Consider the following 19,302-nt stretch of genomic DNA (forward strand, 5'->3'; position numbering starts at 1 on the left):
TAAGATGAATGGATTATCTTGGCAATGAAGAAAAACTCACTAAGAGGGATGTAAACAAATGTCTGCGCAAAGTTTGAGAGCAAAAGGTTTTTTGTGCATATGGAACCTTTGGGGAATGTTTTATTTCAACTCATTAATCATGGGACCAACACTTTTACATGTTGCATTTTTCATATTTTTGTTCAGTGTATGTCTGTCTCAGACAGATATATGATGTCTATGATCCAGTCTCCTGGTATGTCTTAGGGTCTAGGGGTATTTTAGCAGTGGTCTTTGTGGTTTGAGAGGTCTAGTAAAATACGTCTGTGACAGGACAGCTCTCTGTCCCAGAGACGCCACCCACCATCTGTCAGAACCTTTCGTTGTCTGAATGATGGACAAGAGTATTTTTCCGACCAGTCTTACTACATATTTTCCTCGTGTGCGTGTCTCTTGCAGATTTACAGAAAGTGCTTTATGATCCCGCTGCAGATGCTCCATCCTCTCTGGGTTTGATTGATGAGCCTTAATCTGGCCAGGAGGCTCAACTCTGTTAGTGGAGGACAGGAGAGGAGATAGTGGATTGGACGAGAGCCCTGGGGAGGAGGGGATGTTGGGAAATCGGGTTTTAGATGAATGGTTGTTGAACTTTCGTTGCGTCCCTCCTCAAATGTCTTTTTGTTGAAACACCCTTACTGGACCACCAAGGCACTCAAGTATTTTAGTCATCTTGCCTTTTGAGGTTTACTGAAGGAAAGGGTTTCTTTGTTGGTTTTTGGAAATTCCTATGGTTACTGATTCAGTAGGTCAGTGGTTCCCAAACGTTTTATTGTCCCGTACCCCTTCATTCAACGTCCAGCTGTATACCCCCTCTAGCACCAGGGTCAGCTGTACCCCCTCTAGCACCAGGGTCAGCTGTACCCCCTCTAGCACCAGGGTCAGCTGTACCCCCTCTAGCACCAGGGTCAGCTGTATACCCCCTCTAGCACCAGGGTCAGCTGTATACCCCCTCTAGCACCAGGATCAGCTGTACCCCCTCTAGCACCAGGGTCAGCTGTACCCCCTCTAGCACCAGGGTCAGCTGTACCCCCTCTAGCACCAGGGTCAGCTGTATACCCCCTCTAGCACCAGGGTAAGCTGTATACCCCCTCTAGCACCAGGGTCAGCTGTATACCCCCTCTAGCACCAGGGTCAGCTGTATACCCCCTCTAGCACCAGGGTCAGCTGTATACCCCCTCTAGCACCAGGGTCAGCTGTATACCCCCTCTAGCACCAGGGTCAGCTATATACCCCCTCTAGCACCAGGGTCAGCTGTATACCCCCTCTAGCACCAGGGTCAGCTGTATACCCCCTCTAGCACCAGGGTCAGCTGTATACCCCCTCTAGCACCAGGGTCAGCTGTATACCCCCTCTAGCACCAGGGTCAGCTGTATACCCCCTCTAGCACCAGGGTCAGCTGTATACCCCCTCTAGCACCAGGGTCAGCTGTACCCCCTCTAGCACCAGGGTCAGCTGTACCCCCTCTAGCACCAGGGTCAGCTGTACCCCCTCGAGCACCAGGGTCAGCTGTACCCCCTCGAGCACCAGGGTCAGCTGTACCCCCTCTAGCACCAGGGTCAGCGCACTCTCAAATGTTGTTTTTTGACATCATTCTAAGCCTGCCACACACACATACACACTGTACGATACATTTATTAAACATAAGAACTAGTGTAAGTTTTTGTCACAACCGGGCTCGTGGGAAGTGACAAAGAGCTCTTATAGGACCAAGGCACAAATAATAATAATAAATTATTTTGCTCTTTATTTAGCCATCTTACATATAAAACCTTATTTGGGGCCTCCCGAGTCGTGCAGTGGTCTAAGGCAGTGCTAGCTGTGCCCCTAGAGATTCTGGGTTCGAGTCCAGGCTCTGTCGCAGCTGGCCGCGACCGGGAGACCCATGGGGTGGCGCACAATTGGCCCAGCATCGTCCAGATTAGGGGAGGGTTTGGCCAGCAGGGATGTCCTTGTCCCATCGCGCATTGGTGACTTCTGTGGCGGGCTGGTCGCAGTGCAGGCTGACACTGTCGCCAGGTATACGGTGTTTCCTCTGACACGTTGGTGCGGCTGGCTTCCAGTTTAAGTGGGCATTGTGTCAAGAAGCAGTGTGGCTTGGGTTTCGGAGAACGCACGGCTCTCGACCTTCGCCTCTCCCGAGTTCGTACGGAAGTTGCAGCGATGAGACAAGACTGTAACTACCAATTGGAAACACGAAATTGGGGGGTAAATGGAAAAAATATTTATTAAAACCTTATTTGTTAATCGAAATTGTGAATTACTTACCACTGGTTAATGAGAAGGGTGTGCTTGAAAGGATGCATGTAACTCTGCAATGTTGGGTTATGTTGGAGAGAATCTCAGTGTTAAGTCATTTCCCACACACAGTCTGTGCCTGTGTTTAGTTTTCATACTAGTGAGGGTCGAGAATCCACTCTCACATACGCTACCGGTCAAAACACCTACTCATTCAAGGGTTTATCTTCATTTTTCCCTATTTTCTACATTGTAAAATAATAGTGAAGACATCAACACTATGAAATAACACATATGGAATCATGTCATAACCAAAAAACTGTTAAACAAATCAAAATGTATTTTATATTTGAGATTCTTGAAAAAGCCACAAATGTAAAATAATGTGAATCACATTTTTATTTGGGGTACCCCTGAGGGGCATCGCGTGTACCCAATTTGGGGAATAGGAAATGCAGTAGGTGATATAGATTCTGAAAATATTGTCTGGAGGTTGAAATCCTGTTGTAGAAAATGTTGGTAAAGTTCTTGAAAGCTTGGGAAATGGAATTGATTTATTTACTGTACTATTCAGAATGAGATGTCTCCCTTTTTAGACTGAATGATGGTGGAAGTCCCTCAGCTGTATTTTAAGGGGTGACCTTGAGGGAAGAGGATGTGACAGACTTTCTCATTTCAGCTAATTAAGAAGAGTAGAATACTGGTTGGTTAAAAAAAATTATATTTGGAGCTCACCCTCATGTCCTCCAAGCCAATATTTATCTTTCATCTCAGGGATTTTAATTCTAAAAGGTTGTCAGAGAGATATAGTCGTCATTGTTTCGCTTGAATTTCGACCTTTTTGAGGAATGTGTTGCTGGCACAGAAACTCTGAAACTCTCTAGCTCTGTCTGTTACTCTTTCTCTCCTAGCTAGCACGTAATGTTCTGAGAAGCATGTGTTTTGTGAGAGCTTTGTGAGAGCTTGCTTGTCCTGTGATTATTTAGCATACAACCCTCCCACAAACTTATGGGAATGGTGCAGGATACTCAGCTAGCTCATAACGTTCTGAGAACCATATGTTTCTTAGCTGAGAATTTCTGTACTTCAGGATTCCTCATGTTCAGAGAACTTTTAAGAAACAACGTTCTTCTGTGGGAATTTCAGTACTTTTGCTTTTTACAGGTTTCCTCATTGTTCTATTTAGTCATTTTATCAGAATTTCTGTGTATGGAGTTCAAAACATTTAACCCAAACTAAGCTAACGGTGTTATAAAACGTCTTATTGCATCATGTTCTCAATGTTATTTACTTACCTTCCAATATTCCAATAATTATCAGAACATTAATAAAACCTCCCAGGAAAATGTTAGGGAACCATATTAAAACGTTCTCAGAACCTGCCTTCAACCTTTTATTTATTTATTTTTATTTATTTATTTATTTCACCTTTATTTAACCAGGTAGGCAAGTTGAGAACAAGTTCTCATTTACAATTGCGACCTGGCCAAGATAAAGCAAAGCAGTTCGACAGATACAACAACACAGAGTTACACATGGAGTAAAACAAACATACAGTCAATAATACAGTAGAAACAAGTCTATATACAATGTGAGCAAATTAGGTGAGAAGGGAGGTAAAGGCAAAAAAGGCCATGGTGGCAAAGTAAATACAATATAGCAAGTAAAACACTGGAATGGTAGTTTTGCAATGGAAGAATGTGCAAAGTAGAAATACAAATAATGGGGTGCAAAGGAGCAAAATAAATAAATAAATTAAATACAGTTGGGAAAGAGGTAGTTGTTTGGGCTAAATTATGCTCTGGATAAGAGCGTCTGCTAAATGACTTAAATGTAAATGTAAATGTACAGGTGCAGTAATCTGTAAGATGCTCTGACAGTTGGTGCTTAAAGCTAGTGAGGGAGATAAGTGTTTCCAGTTTCAGAGATTTTTGTAGTTCGTTCCAGTCATTGGCAGCAGAGAACTGGAAGGAGAGGCGGCCAAAGAAAGAATTGGTTTTGGGGGTGACTAGAGAGATATACCTGCTGGAGCGTGTGCTACAGGTGGGAGATGCTATGGTGACCAGCGAGCTGAGATAAGGGGGGACTACCCGCAATGGTGGGTAGTATATGGGGCTTTGGTGACAAAACGGATTGCACTGTGATAGGCTGCATCCAATTTGTTGAGTAGGGTATTGGAGGCTATTTTGTAAATGACATCGCCAAAGTCGAGGATTGGTAGGATGGTCAGTTTTACAAGGGTATGTTTGGCAGCATGAGTGAAGGATGCTTTGTTGCGAAATAGGAAGCCAATTATACATTTAACTTTGGATTGGAGATGTTTGATATGGGTCTGGAAGGAGAGTTTACAGTCTAACCAGACACCTAAGTATTTGTAGTTGTCCACGTATTCTAAGTCAGAGCCGTCCAGAGTAGTGATGTTGGACAGGCGGGTAGGTGCAGGTAGCGATCGGTTGAAGAGCATGCATTTAGTTTTACTTGTATTGAAGAGCAATTGGAGGCCACGGAAGGAGAGTTGTATGGCATTGAAGCTTGCCTGGAGGGTTGTTAACACAGTGTCCAAAGAAGGGCCGGAAGTATACAGAATGGTGTCGTCTGCGTAGAGGTGGATCAGGGACTCACCAGCAGCAAGAGCGACCTCATTGATGTATACAGAGAAAAGAGTCGGTCCAAGAATTGAACCCTGTGGCACCCCCATAGAGACTGCCAGAGGTCCGGACAGCAGACCCTCCGATTTGACACATTGAACTCTATCAGAGAAGTACCAAGGCTGTCGAGTCTGCCGAAATATTTACTGGTGAAATTTTCACTTTCGTTCTTAGCTTTGTTCCCAGAACCAATGCGAAACCAAAAACGTACGTTTCCACAACTTCCAAGGAACCAAATGTGTTGGCTGGGCTGTTAATATATTTAACATATTTCTCTCTCTGTCATTGATCTTTCACTGTCTGTTTTCTCTCTGTCTGATTCCAGGACTACTTTATCCAATGTTGCTCATTTAAATACATATGATACGACAACGCTACACCAGTAACACCCAGCCTAATAGCTGCTATTTATTTGATCAGTATTTTCCAATGTTGTGATAGTCAGCCTCTCTGCCTGTGGGGTTCTTCTGTTCCCTAGCTATGTCTCTCCTCCCACATGGACAGGGCCATAGTGGTTTGTGCCGAGGTTAGTGCCTAAGATGTGTTCCTCCAGTTTATTTTTACATTTTGGCATGGTCCATGTTAGTGGAACTTTGGCATTGAGGAACCCTTGAAGTATCATAACTGCTCCTGCTGGGCTGTGGGGGTTTCTAGAGGGGAAAGTTATGTCTGATGATCCTAGTCATGACCTTGTCAGCCCACACACTCTGGGTTCTGTGGATGTTGCTCAGAGGTTGTCTGGGTGTTTATACTGGGTTGTTGATGTGGGTTATGTAGATGTTGTTCTTGTGGACATATTCCCTCTTCCCCAGGATGACGGACAGGGCTGTAAGCTCTCACCTGATAGGTGGATGGAGCTCCATGTCGCTCCCTGGCAACGAGGACCCTCAGGAGACCACTGGAGTCCCAGAGCTGTTCACACACACACACACACACACACACACACACACACACACACACACACACACACACACACACACACACACACATAATTATTCCTCTAACTCTAGGAATTGTGTGTTCACCCTCAGACTTGGCGGAGCTTCCCCTGGTGAAGTTTGATTTCTCCTGTAACAAGGTGTCCACCATCCCAGTGTGCTACAGGAAAATGTCCCAGCTTCAGTCACTACAGCTGGAGAACAACCCCCTACAGAGCCCACCTGCACAGGTCAGTCTGGGTTAGGGATGGGCACAGATAATCAAATATCCGAATGGACGTTAGTATTTGATTACTTGCAAGTAGGCCTATTCATAAAAGTACAAATATATAGCCCTATTTTAACAATGAAATGCTTTGTCTGAGCACATAATGTTCACAAAAAACGCAATGTATTTCAAATGTCCGGATATCTGAAAAAATGTCATTATTTGAATAGTGAAAATACTTCAAATGGCCGTCCCTAGTCTGGGTCTGCATGGGGCTATTGCTTTCTCCACAGCTTGGCATGACATATGCTGCAATGGAATGTAGTAGCATTCATCATAGGGCATTCTATTGACCATGTCACTGTTTATTTTGTTTTAGCTTTCCATATAGTGGAATTATTTGTGTACCTTCTACTTTTCTATCATCATCTGTTTTCTAGATCTGCATAAAGGGAAAAGTTCACGTATTTAAGTACCTGAGCATCGAGGCGTGTCGGAGTGACAAGATGCCTGACTCTCTCTACCTGCCTGTCATGGAGCGCCTCAGCCTATCACGCCCCACCACTGGCAGGTGAGTTGCTATGGCAACCCTCAGGGAGGCAACTGTTATTGCTGGGCTGGTACAAAAGCCTGCACACACTTTGGCTCTCTAGGGCCAGTATTGGCAACCTCTGATTTATTTACCACGGAGTGTTGCCAGATTCTCCATTTCTACCTGTTGTTATAGTGCTGCTGCTGAGCCTTCCTCTCACAGTGTGTATGAGAGTGAAGTGTTTTACAGGGAGGGAGGATGTTATGTTCTGTAATGTGCCCTGTAATGTCCACCCCCACCCCTATAACCCTCCCCACTGCAAAGCGTGGGCAGGACAAATGTTCCTTTTGTCCTGGAGAGCTTAGACACTCACACTCACATCCCACTCACACACACACACTCCTGGCAGTGGAGGAAAAGAACAGCAGAGCTATTTATAATTCAGCCATAGAGCCATAGTAGAAGGATCCAACACCCTGGCCCAATGCTTTAGTAGAACTGTATTCACATGGATTCTCATAAAGTTGATATATTGAATGGTAATAATGATTAAGTCTGTGTGAGGCCAGAATTGGATCTAGCGTGTTTGTGTGAATGAAGATAAGGACAGAATGCCATATGCTTCACTCTGATCTGTGAACATGCTCCCTTGGGATGCAAATGTAGGTGGCCTAGAAACGACAAGGTGTGTGTGTGTGTGTGTGGGAGAGAGAATCTCGCTTCAGTTGTCTGGAGACTGTTCCGTGGATAACTTCCCTTAAACCTAGCTTCCATGTGTGTGAGAGACGGAGCGAGAGAAAGAGTGTGACAGAGCCATGCTTCTCCACTGTGATCGGAGCGATTAGACTCTGCTCTGTCAGTTTCTCTCCTCTTTCCACCTCCGTGTGCGTCTTTACCTCCTGACCCTGGCCGTCCCATAATCCTCTCACCCCTCTCCTCTCAGCACGGAGGACATTGACCAGAATAAGAAACAGGACACTGACTCAGGAGTTGGCAGTGACAACGGGGACAAAAGACTGTCTGCCACCGAGGTAGAATGAGTGTTTGTGTTTGTTGTGTGCGCACGTCCGCATGCATTTTTGTGTAACATTTGCATTGATTACACCGTAGGTGTCCGACATTATACATTGCCATTGAACGTTCCCTTCATTTTTTACGCCATGACTTCAGAAAGTTTAGAAATGTATATAATAATATTATGCAAGAAATAGCACATCTCCCTAGTGATGTTGAATAGTCACCATTTCTTCAGAGCTGTTCTAGGCTGTACTGTGCCTGCTGAGCACATAGCCACTGCCTGAGGATAGCAGGCTATCTTTCTGTCTTTCTTTTCTTTGTCTTCTTCCCTTTCTTTTTTGGGAGTTTCTTTTTTTCTTTTTTGTTCTTTCTTACTTTTCTACCGGTACACATTCATCCATGACCTCAGTGTATTTTGTGCTGATCAGATCGAAGTAATGAAGAAGATATTGTCAGGTATGATACGACAGTTCTCTGGAATGATGCATTTGACAGAATATCTGGTTGTTTTTTGTCAGCTGAAACATTTGGCTGATTCTGACTGAAATACTGTACCAGTTGTACCAGCTGAAGTGCTTAGATATCTGTTGGTAACAGAAATGTTTGCTGATGTTTTTGGTAACTGAGCTGTGTGGTTGTTTCAGCCCTCAGACGAGGACAGCTTGAGTCTCAATGTCCCCATGTCCCACATCACAGAGGAGGAGGGGCTAAGCAAAGACGACTCCAGCGAACACATCAGCGCCCTCACAGGTAACACACACACACACACACACACACACACACACACCTACAACGCCACACGTCTCTGACACTCTCAGTAAGGATATCTCCACCCCACTCCACCCACCGACCCTGTCAATGAGTAGCCACCCATCCCCGATACCAGCCCTCCTGAATGGGAGAAGAGAACAGCCAGCAGGGCTGTGTGTTACATCCTCAGATTAGGAAAACACAGTAACACTGCCCAGATAGACACTGTAGAGAGGCCTCTGGTTTATGTTACGCCCCTATCTGCCACAAGAGGAAACAGAACAGAAACATTGTCACTTTCTGTTGTTCTAAAGAGAGGACGTGGGATAAAAGAGATGTTTCCGGTGTCTCTATGTGGCTCAGTGGGAGTTTTTCCCCAGATTGTTGTTTTTGAGAAAGACTGAGGGAGCTCTGGGGCAGTGTTGACCCTGGCTAAACTGTGTGTGTGTGTGTGTGTGTGTGTGTGTGTGTGTGTGTGTGTGTGTGTGTGTGTGTGTGTGTGTGTGTGTGTGTGTGTGTGTGTGTGTGTGTGTGTGTGTGTGTGTGTGTGTGTGTGTGTGTGTGGTGGGGACAGGAAGTAAAGATATACACCAGGAAGGCTATGTCGGCACACACAGGGAGTAGTCTGGGAGGGGGTCACTGATAGGCTGGCGGTCCTCAGACTGGGTGGGAATGGTGTTGAAAGTGAAGGTGGTGTGAGACTGTAACAGTACTAATGAAGTGTATGTGTAACATGTAAACTCGGCAAAAAGAGAAACGTCCCTTTTTCAGGACCCTGTCTTTCAAAGATAATTAGTTTAAATCCAAATAACTTCACAGATCTTCATTGTAAAGGGTTTAAACACAGTTTCCCATGCTTGTTCAAAGAACCATAAACAATTAATTGAATATGCACCTGTGGAACGGTCGTTAAGGTACTAACAGCTTACAGGCGGTAGGCAATTAAGGTCACAGTTATGAAAAAGTAGGACACTATAATGAGGCCTTTCTACTGACTGAAAAAGACAAAAGAAAAGATGCCCAGGGTCCGTGCTCATCTGCGTGAACGTGCCTTAGGCATGCTGCAAGGAGGCATGAGGGCTGCAGATGTGGCCAGGGAAATAAATTGCAATGTCTGTACTGTGAGACGCCTAAGACAGTGCTACAGGGAGACAGGACGGACAGTTGATTGTCCTCGCCATTGCAGAACACGTGTAACAACACCTGCACAGGATCTGTACACCTGAACATCACACCTGTTGGACAGGTACAGGATGGCAACAACAGCTACCTGAGTTACACCAGGAACCCTCCATCAATGCTCAGACTGTCCGCAATAGGCTGAGGGAGGCTGGACTGAGTGCTTGTAGGCCTGTTGTAAGGCAGGTCCACACCAGACATCACCGGCAACAACGTTGCCTATGGGGAAAAAACCCACTGTCGCTGGACCAGACAGGACTGGCAAAAAGTGCTCTTCACTAACGAGTCGCGGTTTTGTCTCACCAGGGATGATGGTCGGATTCGCGTTTATCGTCGAAGGAATGAGCATTACACCGAGGCCTGTACTCTGGAGCGGGATCGATTTGGAGGTGGAGGGTCAGTCATGGTCTGGGGCAGTGTGTCACAGCATCATCGGACCTAGCTTGTTGTCATCGCAGGCAATCTCAACGCTGTGCGTTACAGGGAAGACATCCACCTCCCTCATGTGGTACACTTCCTGCAGGCTCATCCTGACATGACCCTCCAGCATGACAATGCCACCAGCCATATTGCTCGTTCTGTGCGTGATTTCTTACAAGACAGAAATGTCAGTCTTCTGCCATGGCCAGCGAAGAGCCCGTATCTTCACTAGCCCTCGGAGGGTGATGGCCCTAGCCCTCGGAGGGCTAGGGCCATTCCCCCCAGATATGTCCTGGAACTTGCCGATGCCTTGGTGGAAGAGTGGGATAACATCTCACAGCAAGAACTGGCAAGTCTGGTGCAGTCCATGAGGAGGAGATACACTGCAGTACTTAATGCAGCTGGTGGCCACACCAGATACTGACTATTACTTTTGATTTTGACCCCCCTTTGCTAAGGGACACATTATTCAATTTCTGTTAGTCACATGTCTGTGGAACTTGTTCAGTTTATGTCTCAGTTGTTGAATCTTGTTATGTTCATACAAACCGCTGGCTACGTCCCTTCCGTCTTCAAGAGAGCGAGAGTTGCACCCCTTCTGAAAAAACCTACACTCAATCCCTCCGATGTCAACAACTACAGACCAGTATCCCTTCTTTCTTTCTTTTCTCTCCAAAACTCTTGAACGTGCCGTCCTTGGCCAGCTCTCCCGCTATCTCTCTCAGAATGACCTTCTTGATCCAAATCAGTCAGGTTTCAAGACTAGTCATTCAACTGAGACTGCTCTTCTCTGTATCACGGAGGCGCTCCGCACTGCTAAAGCTAACTCTCTCTCCTCTGCTCTCATCCTTCTAGACCTATCGGCTGCCTTCGATACTGTGAACCATCAGATCCTCCTCTCCACCCTCTCCGAGTTGGGCATCTCCGGCGCGGCCCACGCTTGGATTGCGTCCTACCTGACAGGTCGCTCCTACCAGGTGGCGTGGCGAGAATCTGTCTCCTCACCACTCGCTCTCACCACTGGTGTCCCCCAGGGCTCTGTTCTAGGCCCTCTCCTATTCTCGCTATACACCAAGTCACTTGGCTCTGTCATAACCTCACATGGTCTCTCCTATCATTGCTATGCAGACGACACACAATTAATCTTCTCCTTTCCCCCTTCTGATGACCAGGTGGCGAATCGCATCTCTGCATGTCTGGCAGACATATCAGTGTGGATGACGGATCACCACCTCAAGCTGAACCTCGGCAAGACGGAGCTGCTCTTCCTCCTGGGGAAGGACTGCCCGTTCCATGATCTCGCCATCACGGTTGACAACTCCATTGTGTCCTCCTCCCAGAGCGCTAAGAACCTTGGCGTGATCCTGGACAACACCCTGTCGTTCTCAACTAACATCAAGGCGGTGTCCCGTTCCTGTAGGTTCATGCTCTACAACATCCGCAGAGTACGACCCTGCCTCACATAGGAAGCGGCGCAGGTCCTAATCCAGGCACTTGTCATCTCCCGTCTGGATTACTGCAACTCGCTGTTGGCTGGGCTCCCTGCCTGTGCCATTAAACCCCTACAACTCATCCAGAACGCCGCAGCCCGTCTGGTGTTCAACCTTCCCAAGTTCTCTCACGTCACCCCGCTCCTCCGCTCTCTCCACTGGCTTCCAGTTGAAGCTCGCATCCGCTACAAGACCATGGTGCTTGCCTACGGAGCTGTGAGGGGAATGGCACCTCAGTACCTCCAGGCTCTGATCAGGCCCTACACCCAAACAAGAGTACTGCGTTCATCCACCTCTGGCCTGCTCGCCTCCCTACCACTGAGGAAGTACAGTTCCCGCTCAGCCCAGTCAAAACTGTTCGCTGCTCTGGCCCCCAATGGTGGAACAAACTCCCTCACGTCGCCAGGACAGCGGAGTCAATCACCACCTTCCGGAGACACCTGAAACCCCACCTCTTTAAGGAATACCTAGGATAGGATAAGTAATCCTTCTCACCCCCCTAAAAGATTTAGATGCACTATTGTAAAGTGGCTGTTCCACTGGATGTCATAAGGTGAATGCACCAATTTGTAAGTCGCTCTGGATAAGAGCGTCTGCTAAATGACTTAAATGTAATGTAAATGTACAAATATTTACACATGTTAAGTTTGCTGAAAATAAACGCAGTTGACAGTGAGGAATTTTTTTTTTTTTGCTGAGTTTGTGTTAAATGGCAGGCTTGATCAGACTGACTCAGATGAGATGAGGGCCGTCACCTTTTAGTCACTAAGCCCTATAATTTATTGGTAAAATGCAACATGGTGGACTCATCCATCCTGTGGAAAAGTGTAGCAGAGAGGACAATACAGCTGCCTCAGACTATCTGGGCTGTTATATTAGCATAGCTCGGATGGATGCAAGAGAGTGAGCTTTGCCTTAACAGCAGACTCGTACATTTCCTCAGCGAAAACGATGTACTGAGCCATGTCAAATTGGCTTTTTACCAAATGACCGTACCACAGACCACATATTCACCCTGCACAGACTACGTATTCACTCTGCACATCTTAATTAACGAACAAAGGCAAAGTCTTCTCATGCATTGTTTATAAAAAAAACATTTAAAAGAGTTATGTATGGTTAAACAGATATGCATGAAAATACCCTCAAATACTGTACTGTCACCTTCTGTACATTTTAATACAAGTTCAATGCTGACATATAAAAACATAAATATTCATTGTCCAAATACATACGGAGGGGAGTGTAATGTTGTTTCACTATCCACCCAAATCTCATAAACGAGCGATCAAACACTATATTCTCAACCTATATATATAGGGACAGTGTCTCTATACAGTACAGCCTTTGAACTGTGACATTCTTTCCATTGATCTCTGACCTCGATCTCTGCCCCCTGTAGCGGACGGGGTGCGACTGATAGAGGAGAGCCCCACTGAGGCCCTGAAGGAACAGTTTGGCTACAGAGACTCTTCTGCTCTCAGCAACTGCTTTGTCAGCTACATCAAGGCAAGGCCATTCTCTCTCTCTCGCACTCACTCACTCCCTGAAAGATTTGGTCTAAAGTTAATTAGGTGAGCAACTTGTTCAATTCATACATTTTGACATTTGGGGTGAACTACTCCTTTAATAGGTGATTTTGGGTCAACTTTTTCTACCTGGGTCTGAGCATCATCCATTATGAGCTAGATGTCTAGACGGACTCTGGAGCTGTTATTAAGGATGATACTGTGCATCATTAAGGCTGTCTGTCTGTATTGTCAAAGACCCATGGGGAAATGGCCGTGCTGTAAATAATGAAAGGATTGGTGTTTTTAACAGAATGTGGAGCTGATGTGTTCAGACTTCCAGTCTCATGTATATTACATTCGTTCTCTATGACCCCAGTACTGTTTAACCGATCACACTTTTATCCAACTCTTGGTGAAGACCTTTGGATGGCCGGTAGGCTTGATTAATGGCCATTAATGATACTGTAACGTTAATGCATATGGATGGAATATGAATCTTCAGTAATCATTTAGATTGCAATTTAGATCATGATATATCAGTCATCTCAATAGGCCAGTATGGATGATGTCTTAGTCATCTCAATAGGCCAGTATGGATGATATCCCAGTCATCTCAATTAGAGGTCGACCGATTATGATTTTTCAACGCCGATACCGATTAATTGGATGATTTGTATTTATTTATTTGTAATAATGATAATTACAACAATACTGAATGAACACTTATTTTAACTTAATATAATACATCAATAAAAATCCATTTAGCCTCAAATAAATAATGAAACATGTTCAATTTGATTTAAATAATGCAAAAACAAAGTATTGGAGAAGAAAGTAAAAGTGCAATATGTGCTATGTAAGAAAGCTAACGTTTCAGTTCCTTGCTCAGAACAGGAGAACATGTGAAAGCTAGTGGTTCCTTTTAACATGAGTCTTCAATATTCCCAGGTAAGAAGTTTTAGGTTGTAGTTATTATAGGAATAATAGGACTATTTCCCTCTATACCATTTGTATTTCATTAACTTTTGACTATTAGATGTTCTTATAGGCACTTTAGTATTGCCAGTGTAACAGTATAGCTTCCGTCCCTCTCCTCACTCCTCCCTGGGCTCGAACCAGCAACACAATGACAACAGCCACCATCGAAGCAGCGTTACCCATGCAGAGCAAGGGGAACAACTACTAGAAGGCTCAGAGCGAGTGATGTTTGAAACGCTATTGTCGCGCGCTTACTAGCTAGCCATTTCACTTCGGTTACACCAGCCTCATCTCGGGAGTTGATAGGCTTGAAGTCATAAACAGCGCAATGCTTGACACACAACAAAGAGCTGCTGGCAAAACGCACAAAAGTGCTGTTTGAATGAATGGTTACAAGCCTGCTTCTGCCTACCACCGCTCAGTCAGATACTTAGATACTTGTATGCTCAGTCAGATTATATGCAACACAGGACACGCTAGATAATATCTAGTAATATCATCAACCATGTGTAGTTAACTAGTGATTATGATTGATTTGTTTTTTATAAGATAAGTTTAATGCTAGCTAGCAATTTACCTTGGCTTACTGCATTCGTGCAACAGTCTCCTTGTGGAATGCAAGGAGAGAGGCAGGTCGTTATTGCGTTGGACTATTTAACTGTAAAGTTGCAAGATTGGATCCCCCGAGCTGACAAGGTGAAAATCTGTCGTTCTGCCCCTGAACGAGGCGGTTAACCCACCGTTCCTAGGCCGTCATTGAAAATAAGAATGTGTTCTCAACTAACTTGCCTAGTTAAATAAAGGTATTAAAAAATATAAATATGTATATATTTTTTTTATATCGGCGATTGTTATGAAAACTTGAAATCGGCCCTAATTAATCGGTCAACCTCTAATCTCAATAGGCCAGTATGGATGATATCTCAGTCATCTCATTAGGCCAGTATGGATGATATCTTCAGATTAGGGTCAGGAAAAACTCCTGGAACTCTTGATTACTATTCCCACTATTCTCCGTCTTTTATTCTCTATCTCTCTCACCTCCTTCCCCTGCTGTCCCCATGGGTGTGTGACAGCGAGGTATAAACACTGTACATAGCCATAATGACATTTCAAACTTAATGACATTTGAGACTTGTGAGTGTAATATTTACTGTTAATTTCTGGTTTATTCCACTATTGTTTATCTATTTCACTTGCTTTGGCAATATAAACATGTTTCCCATGCCAATAGAGACCATGAATTGAATTGAATTGATAGGGTGGTCTCATCTTAAACTCCATGTGGATTGTGTCAGCAGATCTTTGAACGAGGGAGGGGGAGTGTGAGAGGTGGCATACTGGCCTGCTTATTCACTCTCTCACTCACTATGAAAAAGTCTAGTGACGGTAATGTTGAACCGCAACCAATCGCTGGCTGGTCCTCTGGATCATATGACCTGACTGCAGCTGATGTCGCGTGTGTGTAACTCGGTGTGTGTGTGTGTATTCCGCTCGTGCAGGGACGGGCGGCAGACTACGACGAGCCCCTCCGGATAGAAGAAGAAACACACTGGGCCTCTGAACAGACGTGAGTATCCCTCCATCCATCCGTCTTTCATCTCGTCATCCATCCAGTTCTCTCCTTTTTACATCCCTCTCTCTGTTCACTGTAGTGGGTGTGTCTCTGTGTTGGTCTGTTTCTGTCCTTTCTCTCTCTCTCTCTCTCTCTCTCTCTCTCTCTCTCTCTCTCTCTGGGCTACAGTATAAGGTGTTATTTTTGTCTTTATGCATCCATAGACAGTAGTACTCTTTGTCCATCTGTATTCACATTGATTGATGTACACTCAGCTCTTTACCCTGGGCCAATGTAGAAAGGTCTTTGGTGTTTTTTAAGAAGCTGTGCTCCTCCCAAGTTGTTCTTGGCTCTTCTATACTGTGGTCGCTGTTTTCTTAGACCCACGCTGTCGAATGTGGCCCAAAAAGAGGCTTGGAGAAATGCTCTTTATTTAAACAGGCCATCACCATACTATTTTCTTGCCACAGCAAAGCTATGTGTGTTCTGCTACAAACCACATGATGTATTTTGGTTGTGCCTTTGATATCTATACCAGGGCAACATTAGGTTAGCATTTAAAATATTCTTCATGTGACTGTTGTCATCTTCCAAAAATATTATGTCTTGGTGAAACGTGGTTCTGAATTGTAAACAAGATGACTCACTTCCTGTTTCCTGGCCCATAGGTCAAAGGTCACAGAAGGAACACACATTGCCATGATCAACCAGCTGAAGGAGGCTGTGGAGCTACTACAAGACCCTAACAGGTGGGCACCATTATGATACTTAACATAAACATGTTTAGCACCTCCAGGCTTATGTGTATACAAGCTGTTGATGCACGCCTTTAGAAATGTTTTTACAAGTTAGAGAAATCCATGTAATATGCAGTAGCCTACACTATCACAATACAACTGTTATTTATTTAGTTGTGATAGGCTTATAAACTTGAGAATGTCTTAGAAGTCTAAACATATGGGCTGCATGATGCGGCTCTATATTGATCATATGGGAAAATTAGCAAAAAAGGGCATGCCCTCTGATCCTTGCGCTTCCAGAGAGAGACAATTATATTGCTGCTCATCTTGTATAGCAAGCAAGTTAGGGTATATCTAATCAATGGGAGATGGAATTAAAATGGCAGAATTAAAACTGAAATGAGAAAGACCTAAAGCCTACAGGTAAACTGCTATTTAGTCTATAATCCGAATGGAGTTGTTGTTATGTGTAGGCTAACTGTAGGACGGTGAGAAGCTCAGTAACATTATGGTTAGCCTAGTTAGCTAAATCCTCTTGATTTGATGCAGTCAAGACAGGTACTATGTAATCGGATGGGATGATAAATAACTAGCAAGAAGTTAGTCTAGTGGGAGTTAAGTGGTTGCAGTCTCTCCTGCTCCGGTGTCTTACACACACACACACTGTACGGCCTCTACTCCCTATAGCCTAGAGCTGCTTGCTCTGTGCCTCTCCCTCTCTCCCTTTTCTCCATGGCTCCGGTTTAATAAAATGGCAAAACAATGGGCTTTTCTGCTGCTTCTCTCACTCGGATCAGACCGGGTCCATAAGGGGATGGTTCTGGTTGTTCTTTCGGAACAGGTTTTAAAAATGTATTTATGCATCTTGGGTTCTGGACTTTTTCGTGTCTATTTCGGAACAGGACCTCTAACTTCCATCTAAACATATTTTTCCATATATAGACACCCTATATGTTTCAATAAAATCAACTACATATTCACTGAGCTTGTCTGATGCTTTAAGCACACTATTTGATTAAATAATTAAGACTCACAAATGACTCCGGAAAGAGCCGATGGTCACAGTGTGAAAAAGAAATGACAGCAAGTGCCTATGTGACCTGGCGCATGTTGTCTCACTCTCTTCCCCACTGCAGAGAAAAGGCACCACAGCACACCAAGTGTTTATTGCGCTGTCCGTGCTGAAGCTTCAACATCAATCAAATGTATTTTTAAAGCCCTTTTTCACATCAGCAGACGTCACAAGTGCTCATACAGAAACCCAGCCTAAACCCCAAACGGCAAGCAATGTAGATGTAGAAGCATGGTGGCTAAGAAAAACTCCCTAGAAAGGCAGGAACCTAGGAAGGAACCTAGAGAGGAACCAGGCTCTAAGGGGTGGCCAGTCCTCTTCTGGCTGTGCCGGGTGGAGATTATAAGAGTACACGGCCATTAAGACCAGATTGTTCTTCAAGATAGATAGATGACCAGCACGGTCAAATAATAATCAGTGTTTTTAGCGGGTGCAACAGGTCAGTACCTCAGTAGTAAATGTCTGTTTACCTTTCATAGCCGAGCATACAGAGGTCGAGACAGCAGGTGCGGTAAAGAGAGCAAGAGAGAAAAACTGCAGGTCTGGGACAAGGAAGGCCTAAGTAAGTTATGGTATTAAGATTAAACAGGACATGCTCTTAGGCCTACAGCTTAGGCCTACAGCTCCTGGACAGTCTGTGGTGCAACGTGGCGTTGGTGGATGGAGCGAGACATGATGTCCCAGATGTGCTCAATTGGATTCAGGTCTGGGTACGGGCGGGCCAGTCCATAGCATCAATGCCTTCCTCTTGCAGGAACTGCTGACACACTCCAGCCACATGAGGTCTAGCATTGTCTTGCATTAGGAGGAACCCAGGGCCAACCGCAACAGCATATGGTCTCACAAGGGGTCATTAGGATCTCATCTCATTTACATTACATTTTACATTTAAGTCATTTAGCAGACGCTCTTATCCAGAGCGACTTACAAATTGGTGCATACACCTTATGACATCCAGTGGAACAGCCACTTGCATCTAAATCTTATTGGGGGTGAGAAGGGGGGAGAAGGATTACTTACCCTTACTTACCCTATCCTAGGTATTCCTTGAAGAGGTGGGGTTTCAGGTGTCTCCGGAAGGTGGTGATTGACTCCGCTGTCCTGGCGTCGTGAGGGAGTTTGTTCCACCATTGGGGGCCAGAGCAGCGAACAGTTTTGACTGGGCTGAGCGGGAACTGTACTTCCTCAGTGGTAGGAGGCGAGCAGGCCAGAGGTGGATGAACGCAGTGCCCTTGTTTGGGTGTAGGGCCTGATCAGAGCCTGGAGGTACTGAGGTGCCGTTCCCCTCACAGCTCCGTAGGCGAGCACCATGGTCTTGTAGCGGATGCGAGCTTCAACTGGAAGCCAGTGGAGAGAGCGGAGGAGCGGGGTGACGTGAGAGAACTTGGGAAGGTTGAACACCAGACGGGCTGCGGCGTTCTGGATGAGTTGTAGGGGTTTAATGGCACAGGCAGGGAGCCCAGCCAACAGCGAGTTGCAGTAATCCAGACGGGAGATGACAAGTGCCTGGATTAGGACCTGCGCCGCTTCCTGTGTGAGGCAGGGTCGTACTCTGCGGATGTTGTAGAGCATGAACCTACAGGAACGGGCCACCGCCTTGATGTTAGTTGAGAACGACAGGGTGTTGTCCTGGATCACGCCAAGGTTCTTAGCGCTCTGGGAGGAGGACACAATGGAGTTGTCAACCGTGATGGCGAGATCATGGAGCGGGCAGTCCTTCCCCGGGAGGAAGAGGAGCTCCGTCTTGCTGAGGTTCAGCTTGAGGTGGTGATCCGTCATCCACACTGATATGTCTGCCAGACATGCAGAGATGCGATTCGCCACCTGGTCATCAGAAGGGGGAAAGGAGAAGATTAATTGTGTGTCGTCTGCATAGCAATGATAGGAGAGACCATGTGAGGTACCTAATGGCAGTCAGGCTACCTCTGGCGTGCACATGGAGGGCTGTGCGGCCCCCCAAAGAAATGCCACCCCACACCATGACTGACCC

At 45.5% G+C, this 19,302-nt stretch overlaps 1 protein-coding gene across 4 annotated transcripts in view; it reads left to right on the forward strand.

Moving 5' to 3' along the window:
- Positions 1-19,302, forward strand: part of lrch1 (leucine-rich repeats and calponin homology (CH) domain containing 1) — a 105,063-nt gene that overhangs the window by 58,064 nt on the left and 27,697 nt on the right. For all 4 annotated transcript variants that reach the window (XR_008090093.1, XM_035749549.2, XM_035749551.2 and 1 more), the window contains exons 5-11: positions 5,954-6,090; positions 6,509-6,639; positions 7,544-7,631; positions 8,262-8,367; positions 12,859-12,965; positions 15,448-15,515; positions 16,169-16,249. Coding sequence is in view for 3 of the 4 variants with exons in the window: in XM_035749549.2 (XP_035605442.1) it covers positions 5,954-6,090; positions 6,509-6,639; positions 7,544-7,631; positions 8,262-8,367; positions 12,859-12,965; positions 15,448-15,515; positions 16,169-16,249 (718 nt within the window). In the remaining variant the exon portion in view is untranslated. The remainder of the gene's footprint in view (positions 1-5,953; positions 6,091-6,508; positions 6,640-7,543; positions 7,632-8,261; positions 8,368-12,858; positions 12,966-15,447; positions 15,516-16,168; positions 16,250-19,302) is intronic.

Source organism: Oncorhynchus keta, chromosome 34, assembly GCF_023373465.1.
Source record: "Oncorhynchus keta strain PuntledgeMale-10-30-2019 chromosome 34, Oket_V2, whole genome shotgun sequence".
Taxonomy (NCBI): Eukaryota; Metazoa; Chordata; class Actinopteri; order Salmoniformes; family Salmonidae; genus Oncorhynchus; species Oncorhynchus keta.